This window comes from Bombus impatiens, unplaced genomic scaffold, assembly GCF_000188095.3.
Source record: "Bombus impatiens unplaced genomic scaffold, BIMP_2.2 scf_0064, whole genome shotgun sequence".
Lineage (NCBI taxonomy): Eukaryota > Metazoa > Arthropoda > Insecta > Hymenoptera > Apidae > Bombus > Bombus impatiens.
Window position 1 is genome coordinate 907194 of NT_176483.1, and position 10037 is coordinate 917230.

Here is a 10037-nt window from a genome sequence, read left to right on the forward strand (position 1 = left end):
GGCTACATCTAGCCCCCATCACCACACTGTAACCGCGAATTCTAGAAGCTCCCTGGCCGGTTCCGGGAGCTCTTTGGGAGGTGGCAGTCAAGTGGTACCGGTGGGAGCTGCAGCCAACGTGTCCGCCGGTCAGCAAAGCGACAATCAACTGAGAACGCAAGAGTGACCCAGGCCTAGGTCCGCCGCCTCGCCGACATTGTCGTCGACCCCTTCGTCCACCACTTCTCATCCCCCTTACCTAATGTACGACGAAGACGGGACCACGGCGGACCAGAAGATAGAGGATGACAGAAGCGTGATCGAGGCAGGAGGCATAAGTGGCGAACGTGTTATCGCGACAGCTGGAGGTATCGGAGTAGGCGTTGGCATCGGAATTGGTGGCTCTGGTGCGGGTCCTGGAGGAAGCACAGGATTAGCCAGCTATTGGCAACACGCTACCACCGCTACCGGATACTGGCCCTCGTTATTGGACTGTTGGACCACGCCGTCCATCGCTTCCACCTCGCAGACACTCTCCCTGCCACGAGACGAGAACTGAGAACAGCGCGCGCTATCGTGATGCCAGCGATGTCTTCGCAAGTAATTCTTACATTAGTATCTTGGATCTGGGGATGCTAAGTATCTTTTATTGTATTTTTAATTTCTATCGTTACACTTTTAGAGGTTATGAAACTTGTGTTTTGTTAAGCTTCAACTGGCGTGGCGTGGATCAGATTGGTGATCAGTAACGAACAGACAATTGATCGGTAAATAGCTCGCCTCACAACTGATCTTATACCGTAGTGGTACCAAATGCAGATAATAAGAAGCGCAACATTAGAAAAGAAATACAAAATGTGAGAAATACGCGTTATATCCGTCATTGACTTTATCTATGTCACGCTAGTTGAAAGTCAATTCTTTCTTTCTTTCCTTTTGTTCTGTTTTTCCTTTTTTATTTTCTTCTTTGTGGATAGGATTTTGCGAGGACTCCTGGCATTTACGACGATGTCGAATTGTTACTAAATTGCGGATATTTATGCAAATTCATATTTCTGTGGATATAATTAAAGCAATAGAACGTAGGCAGAGAATTGTTTACTTAAATATTATACTTTGAATAATTTATATATTCCTGCATTTTCTATACATTTTTTCACAATCAAATTTTCTATAAACGCATAAAAATCCGCAGTCTTACCATTACGTTCAGTCGTACGCTGTTCTTCATCGAAATTCGTAGATCGAGCGTTTAACGGTTATTTACACGATTTAACGACATTCTTCCCAGTGCAAGTAAACGGGAGAAAACTGTACATAGGATTGTAAATGCACGAACAATGGAACGATTATATTGGCATATAATATTTAATGTTTCGAGGTGCATGTTTCATCCGTAAAAAAATGAACGGAATCGCAGAGAGCGTAGGGCGAATTTTAAGTTTCCTAAAGATTGATTGAGCTTAATTAGAATTTTTATTTTCTTCGCATTTACAAAAATGCCACCTGTTCAACAAATACTCGAGCCAAAGTGCAATATTTTCGACTTGATAGTCGTTCTTCTCGAAAAAGGAAAAGAAAAATAGTCGCTGAAAGTGTGATCTATCGAGCAACGAGCTTTATATTTTCGTAAAGATTTATTTTTACTTGCGATTAGTTTCTTCTTCGCGCGTTTGTCACGGGATATCGTGCGTTTCGAAACAGAATTCACGAGCAACGTCGTTGCGGAACTTCGTTGTGTACAGTCTTTCAAGACTCCAAACGAGAAAACGAGTAAATTTAATCGCAAATTAGAAGGATAACGAGATGGAAAAGAAGTAACGGGATGAATAATAAAAGATCCGTCGCGGATCGAGATGTACTCATTATTCTGTAGATATATGTATAGTAGACGCTGATTTTACGCGGTTCGTAAATATCTTTCAGAATTGTTATATTGTAATGATGATAATAATAACATTATCCAGCAGAATACCAAAAAAAAAAAAAGAATAAAAGAAATGAAAAGAGAAACCATACACAGGCTGTAAGTAAATGAAATGGCCACCGTTGCGATTGCAAACGGTGCTTTGTACAGTGTACGAGGAAAGAAATCACTTTATCGACTATGCGTACGTTATAAATATTATTAATATTATTGAATAATTATAAAAAAAAAACTGTATTCGATACCCTTGCAGGGCACGTGTAACTGGACTTTTGAAGTCCATCGATTCATTCTCTTCGTATTTCGTTATTTCATTACGTTCTCCACCATATCTTCAATAATACCACTTTTCATCAACGCATGTACATTGTAAAATTGCTAAATTATACAATCGTTCGATGAAATGGAATCTGGAATACACAGTTAAAAAGAAGAACATAGACTAGGCTTTATAAATTAAAAAAAAAAATGGCATATCACCATCGATAAAACGTGAATGTAGAGAGGAAAACGATGTGAATCGATCAACTTCGAAAGTCGATGCAGGCATAACGCTATAGAACAAATAGTGACGTAAGCTAGATTTAAGAAACGACCGCTATTTTGTATGAATCCCAATGTCGTACAAATGTTCGTCGTGATCACATATCCCAGTTCCCGCGGTGAGTGATTGCAAATGCCCGCAGAAGACATGTTCTCATTCCCGTCGTCGCGTCGTTTCACTCACTACGTGTAAACGTTCCTACTGGGCGATATTGAGCGCCGAAAGGCCCCGTTTGTAATCTAGTCACAATAAAAACCAATTCTACTCTAAGCGAAGTCACTGCTTCACCGTCACCTGTCTCGTCCGTCGTTTTAGTTCAATTGTTCTACGCGAACTTTTATTTGATTTAACAACGAGCAAATATATTTCATACTTTCGCCAAGAAATCTTTTTCTTTTTTTTTTTCTTTTAAATAATATTACGATGAAGATGTACAACAGAATCTTTTTTTTCAAATTAGATACACCGTTATCCATAAATTACCAAACACTTTGTACAGTTAGAATAGGGATAAATGAACATTGTGATTACAAAATGAAGTTGATGCCAAAGTTAGTCGTTATTTAAATAAAATATTTTAAGAACGATTATTTAAATAATATATCACCTTATTTGGTATAAATAGATTTTTTCTGAACTATGCCATTATCTATGTAGCTGAAAGAACGTGAATAATATTTTCTTTTATTTTACTTTTTGTTTGAATCAATGCTTTTTAATGATGATTTCTCAAGTAATTTTCAATTCTGTTGCTACAACTGCATGGGAAATATGTACTTACTGACTTTCACACAGTACCTGACACATACGAGTTCGGACTTATTAATCAATTTTATAGAATCAAGTGTAACTCATGGACGAGAGCGTATCGTTAACGATAACATCGTAAAATGTCTTACAGACAATGTTTCAAAATACATAGTCAAATTACTTCAATTATTTCTGTACAGTTACATAGATAATTTTCGAAGAAGGATAGCCTTTAAACTACGGTTCTGTTTTTATTGGTTATCTCTAGCTAGGTTTACTTAACAAAAGATGCGTACAAAGTTCTATCGTCAGAACAGGTTATCATGATTTATACTTGTCAAAAGTACCTTTTCGTATAGAGTTGCGTATGCTGCGGCCGCGAAACCTATTTTCTAACTCCGCGATGACATTAACAAGTTGGATACAATAGTATTCCGTTCGAATGGAAAAGGCAAAATTCTTTATCCCAATTACTCCGCTTTACTTCTCAAACACTTTTTCGTTTATATTTTAATACGATCGAATATTGGGTGAATTAATATTTAACAACGACATTTCGTTAATCGTTTGTTAAAATAGATAATTCTCTGTTCTTTCTTCCTGTGTACCAAATTTTTCTTAGATGATTTTATTAAAAAAAAAAAAAATAACATGGAATATTAGATATATCATACATCGGCATAGTTCGGACTTCGATTAATTCATCGGGTCGAGAGACAGGTAATTCTCAGTTCGATTATATTATGAAAAAGTAGTAAAAGTAAGAAAAAATATTTATCAAATTCCACGCTTGCTCAAAAAGTGACATAAACAATGAACGTAATAATAATGGTACGAACTATGATGCAATATATTCAAAAAAGACAAAGAGCTTGTCAAAGAATCAAACAGTAAGGTAGTTGAACAAAGTTTAACGATTACAAATACCCGTTTTGTTATCACTCATTGTCTTCAACTAATTATTATAACAATTATTACAAAGAATAAAATCGTTTCAGTTGAATTTATCCGTAATTTTACATGTACTTAAAATACCGATAATAAACGAATATCTAGATATTTTTCAATAGCAGCATACGTTTGATTAACCAGGTAATATATCGTTACGTTCAAATATAACGTTTCTGCGTTTCTTTAAAGAACGCGATATCGTGAAATCGTATGATTTTCGAAGCAAAGGTACGACGTAATCGAGGCACTTTCGACGTTTCAGAGTAAAATTCCGAGCAATTTTTCTTCGCCAATCTGCAACGGTTTAATAATTACACGCTTCCTATTGAATTAAGACAGAAGCCAGGGCAATGAATTCCGATCGATGATTAGACTATTTATCGGTAGTTAGGCCTTTCATATTACACCCTCTCGGACATTGAAGGAGCATCGATAACCTACGGAATCTACATGCATACCGAGCGTGTAACGTGTTGCATTATGGTGGTCGGGGAAAAGCGATAAATTATGCACCCTCCTTGGTGGCGCGCGAAGGGTCGCTCCATGCCTGGCAACCCCTCGTCCCGCTAAACTAAACTAAACGTATATTACGATGATCGTTGTGCCGTTAATGGCACGACACAGTCATAAGATATTGCAGTCCGTATGTTCCTAATTATATACGACAGCGGTGCAGTTCTCGCTTTATGCATTTAACTGCGACAATCGAGACGATATGACGCGGGGAATAGCCATAGAAATTTGCGAGAATTTTGAAAGTATGGCATCGTGTTACAGGAAGAATTTTTATCTCAATGGACAAGAACTTTCGAACATCCTTGCGCGATAATTTATTAAGTAATAATTTTAGTGAATTTACAAATGACAAAACCATAGACTTTCGTTAGAGAAATAGTTTCTTGTAACTTTACGATTTTATGTTGAATAGGACAAGTTGTGTATAATTGTAAATCTTGTCGTTTCCATTGTCAAACTTGTAAAGTGTCATACATAAATCTTTGTTCCCATTACCAAACTTGTTGTACGAAGAGCATTTATTAACTCTGACAACTTGTATAACACGTGTGTATATCTGAAGTTTTGGTAATAATATTAGTTCAATTATGTAAGAGGGTCCTGCAATGCGTCGTTATAAAAAATAATTTATTTTCAAAATTAATTATTATCTTGCCTGTTTTATTTAAGTTGAAACCTGTGGAATTTTTATTCTATCGTGTGTATAATAGGAATAATCTGTAGGATTAAATTATTCGAAGTATTTTCTGCTCCTTTTGAAATGTATCTTTTGTCGATATTTATGTTTGAAGAATACTGTATTTATGATTTATTTTGTTATCGCTACTACTTTCGATAGAATTGTTAATAAATATGATTTATTAAAGTATCGATTATCAAGTGTGCAATTTATTACGACATGAATCTTTTCTAAATGTGCGGAATTTGTTTATTATTTTCGTAATCTATCCTCGCATAATATGCCAAAAGTGGTAGAGTAAAGTGGTTAAGTCCGTTTAACACCACGAAATGGTTACATCATCGGTCTACGTATAATATCTGAAATCCTTAACGTCTTTGTAAAATCCTACTGCCGGTTTAATCGATTTGACACAATTTTAGAAGCGTTAATTATTTATTTATGTAATTTTCAAGTACAGTTAAAAAAGAAACGGAGATAAAGAAAGTTGCAATGGTCTGTAATCGAAGTACTAATTGCACCGAGACTCTGTCTGTCTGACAGACACTTTTGAAACATCTATTAATTATAGGTCCAATGTACAAAGAGTATTTTATCTCTCTGCAACTTATCTTTGTTCGTAATCTTATCGTTTAACTGGCGCGCGACACACTTATACCAAAAATCTCTGCGCAAAATAAAGATTCTTGCAAAGTTTGATGCATTTCCTTCCTATTTCCCAGCATACATTACACTAGGTTCTTCTATTTTTTGCTTTCCAGAAAGAAAACAAGATAAAAAACGAGACAAGATTTCATCTGATTATATTAAAAACGTTTCAAAGTATAGTATATATTAAAACTTAAGATCGATGAAATAATGCATTTATATTTGACAATGTAAATAAAATTTGCAGGGCGTTGTGACGTACGATAATTGATCAAGAAATAATGTCTTTTGAATAAATAGAATAAACGACACGTACGCGTAAATATTATCGAAAATTGAGTGAAAAATATAGGTGAAAATGTTATATCATTGAAAACACGAGGAACGAAATCTTGCTATGTAACGCAGTGTTACTAATACTCCGTTTACGACCCTCAAATTACAAACAGATAAATCTCAAACTATCTAAAAATGTCAAATTCACTGTAAATCACGGAATACGTTGTCACTCTTTCAGAGGACTTCTTTCAAATTACTTTTCCGCGTTTTTCAACGTATTCTTAAACCTGTTTTATTTCACAACCGGAAAGGAGCGCCAGTTAACTGGAGTCCGTCTTGACAAAGGGAATTTTACGCGCGGAAAAAGATGGAATCCCCACCGATTCTACTTTTTCTTCGCGAGATTCGACTCTCCAACAAGTAAGACTTTCTTCCCCCTTCGGGATCATATCCAAGTACCGTAAAAAAGGGGAACTTTGACAAGTTTTCCCAATATATTACCTAACGCGCAACATAAAAATTAAAATATTTCCATTTCTGTTAAATATCTAATTACGAAATTTCAACTATAAATATGTATAAAATTGTCGTCCTTTTCTTTGATACTATTTGGTGTACGTTCTATTTATTAATAATTATACAACGATATAATATTATTCAATTATTATATACATTATATAGTTATTATACGTACACGCTATATAGCTATTAAATATCGTTGATAATCATTTCCTTCACCAACGATAAACTCACTCACTCCATTCCTTCCTTCAGTAGTTTCCCGCACCAACAATTGCTTCTTCTGAAATTAGTTTCCCTCCTCGTTTCTTTTCTCCTCATCGTCTTCAATCTCGATCCCAATCATCAAAACTCTTGACAATGGTATATCATATATATATAATACTCACATCTGCCAATATCAGCTGCTCCTTCAGTTTACTGTAATAAATAAATAATCGAGTTTTATTCGTTACATATCTTTTCGATACGGAATACGTACAAATAATCGAAATTGACATCTACGTTTTTGCGTAAACAGGCCGTATTCAACGAAACTTCATTGATAATTTCCACTACCTGTTCGCTTATTTCTGTTTCCCGACGTACTTGTGTGTCAAATTTACGTGGCAACCAACGCGTTAAATAACAGTTCCTTGACAGAATTCGTGGAAATAGCGCGAAGGGCAGCGATTTTTCGACGTCGCGTCGTTTCGTCGTCGAGGTGTCCCTCGGCTGTAAAAAAGCTGGGTTGGGAGCATCGTCATCGGCGTCGGATTAGGAGGAGTCGCAGTAACTCCCGAAACTTCGCCGTTGCTCTTTCTTTTCGACTACGTATCGAGAGCCACGGGTCGCAGGCACGCGGAGCAGACTCAGGCCCGTAGAGATTCGAGGATTTAGCGACGGAATAAAATCGGATACGGCCTCGTGAATACGTTGTTGCCGTCGCCTGTTCCCCCGAGGACTGCTGGAATTCTGACATTGGAAACGAATATCGCAGCTTGTTCACCGAGAACCAAGATATTCCGTCTTCCAACAGCTGCTCCCGTCCTTTATTCCACAGTTGCTCGGGATATTGACTGCCAGGCGAAAGTTGATCGTAATGTGATTGAGGGAATGCGAGGTGGAAATCGAAGATGGAACGAAATGGCGTATAAACGTTTCATCTTACTTTTCTGTTTTATTATGAAACTTACGTTATTACGTTTTGGTACAAGTTACCTTTAATTATTACGTTTCGAAATTTATATCCGTGACTGTCGATCGCAACTATTTTAATATATTTCTACGTAGATCTAACATTTATAAATTGATCCATTCTGGAGTAATTCAATTTATCGAGATAAGTATTAAAAGTTTCTTTCGTTTTATAAGGAAATATCGGATGCACCACATTTTCCGTTTTATGTTATTTTGTCGAATCGCGTATGATCCATTTTGTTCTATCAGAATAAAAATCACAACGGAAGACACTTTTCGTACAACCTATTATATCATCGTGAAAGTTGTACTTAATTTGTATAAGTTTCTTCAAGCTTACATTTATTACGGTCTACGTATACTACCGTATTTAATAATATTCATTCGTTGTTAATCGTTAATCCCTGAAAGGGTTGAAAACGCTCACCTATTAGGTACATTACAAGGTCTTTGATTCAAATGTACTACGTTTAATCAGTGAAAAAATCATTCTAATATAACAAAGAAGAGATTCCTACGGATCGAAATAACGAAAGCGGCGACAGATAATTTTCCATCGACGAAAAATGCTTCTTAATACGTTGGAAGACAATTCGCGTTACGAGGAAACGTTTCAGTCCGTTGCAAAATTCTTCCGACAATCTTACGGTAAGCAATGCGGTAACGTCAGAGTCGTAAAACGTCTCAGGCGATTCCGTAGCAACAGTTAAATTAAGGTGCGCGCAACGAGCTTGTCGATGAAAGCGGTGTCTGCAAATAGCGAGCGAAAATCATCGAGTAAAGTTTGTTCTCGAAATTCGAAGGTCTAGTTCCGTGCTGGTTCGAGCGTCATAAAATTCGCGAAGATTACTCGTTCGAAATATCAGGCGTCTGAGCAAGATAAAACGGCAATTAATATTAACTTGAGCAACGTGTCTCACATAGGGTAATAAAGATACCGTGTCTCGTATCTCTGCCAACATCACCGAGAAACATTATCATTGTTCGCCATTGGCGTAGCCTGTGATCGCGTTTACACGACCTTCAAATATCTGAAAGAGTCGTTGCAAATCGCTTTGACCAAGATCAGTAATGTCAAACACTCTTCGATGAATCCTTCTGTACTCGTGACTCAAACCGACGATCTTCGTGGGTTTGTATACGTTTGATCGCATCGCTGAAATTTACTTCTTGGAACAGCTCGTAGATTTTTATCTACCTCGATTAAGCAATCTCCGTTTCCAAAGAGTGTTCAGCAATGACGAAAGATGGTTTTTCAATTTTTTTGAAGTGTACAGAGGTCGGAAGTCGTACTTGATTTTTTTAAAGAAATTCCCTTTTACTTCGATATAATTTTCGATATTAACTAAATGTAAATATAGTTGCGATAATAATTGACGATAATTTAGATTAGTATTAAACAGCGCACGTCGTGTGCATTCTATGGATTTTTAAATTTTACATAAATACATAACAATCCGTAGTCTAACAGCGATCTTTAACCCGCGTGATAATTTCTATATTATCTAAATATTTTGGGAGCATATAAAAAATTTAGAAATCAGAGCGAAGTTATTGCAAAACAATGATACAAATTTCTAAAAAAAAATTGTATCCCTATCTCGTCGTAATTTTCGGTAATAATCCATTTCTACGCCGCGTCTTCTATGTAATTATCAAATTTCATTGTACATAAAGAACTTTACTTTTATGTGACGATCGAAAGTAATAAACGCTTCGTACCCACGTCTAATTTACCTATTTACTTTCACTTTCCGAGACAAGACAAGAACCAATTTTTGAGCAGTTTTTGTCTCGATAAAGCGTATAACAAATTATCGTGTGCGTGTGTATGCGCGGCAGTTATATATGTATATTTCAAAACGGAAGACAATTCTTGAAAGATAAGAAATTTTGAATATTCGAAATAGAATTTCAATGTGTTTAATCATTTTCGTTGGTACCTATAATTATTCGGTTGAGATTTAAATGGTCCTGTTATCGGCAAAACTTGTAGTTATTCCGTTTAATTAAAAGCTATCAACTTTGTTATTAAGGTACTCCGTTTTAATCGACTTAATTCCAGT

The 10037-nt window shown here is 36.1% G+C and overlaps 2 protein-coding genes across 2 annotated transcripts in view; both read left to right on the top strand.

The window, feature by feature from the left end:
• LOC100743093 (pituitary homeobox 3) overlaps nucleotides 1-85 on the top strand; it is a 44639-nt gene extending 44554 nt beyond the window's left edge. Inside the window, 1 exon segment of the mRNA XM_033324765.1 lies at nucleotides 2-85. The gene's annotated coding sequence lies outside the window, so the exon portion shown is untranslated.
• Nucleotides 86-202: 117 nt separating this feature from the next.
• On the top strand, nucleotides 203-3833 carry LOC117152559. The gene has a single exon (XM_033324766.1). It carries the CDS (start codon nucleotides 242-244, stop codon nucleotides 536-538), a length of 297 nt encoding a protein of 98 aa, XP_033180657.1. The 5' UTR covers nucleotides 203-241; the 3' UTR covers nucleotides 539-3833.
• The last annotated feature ends 6204 nt before the right edge of the window (nucleotides 3834-10037 follow it).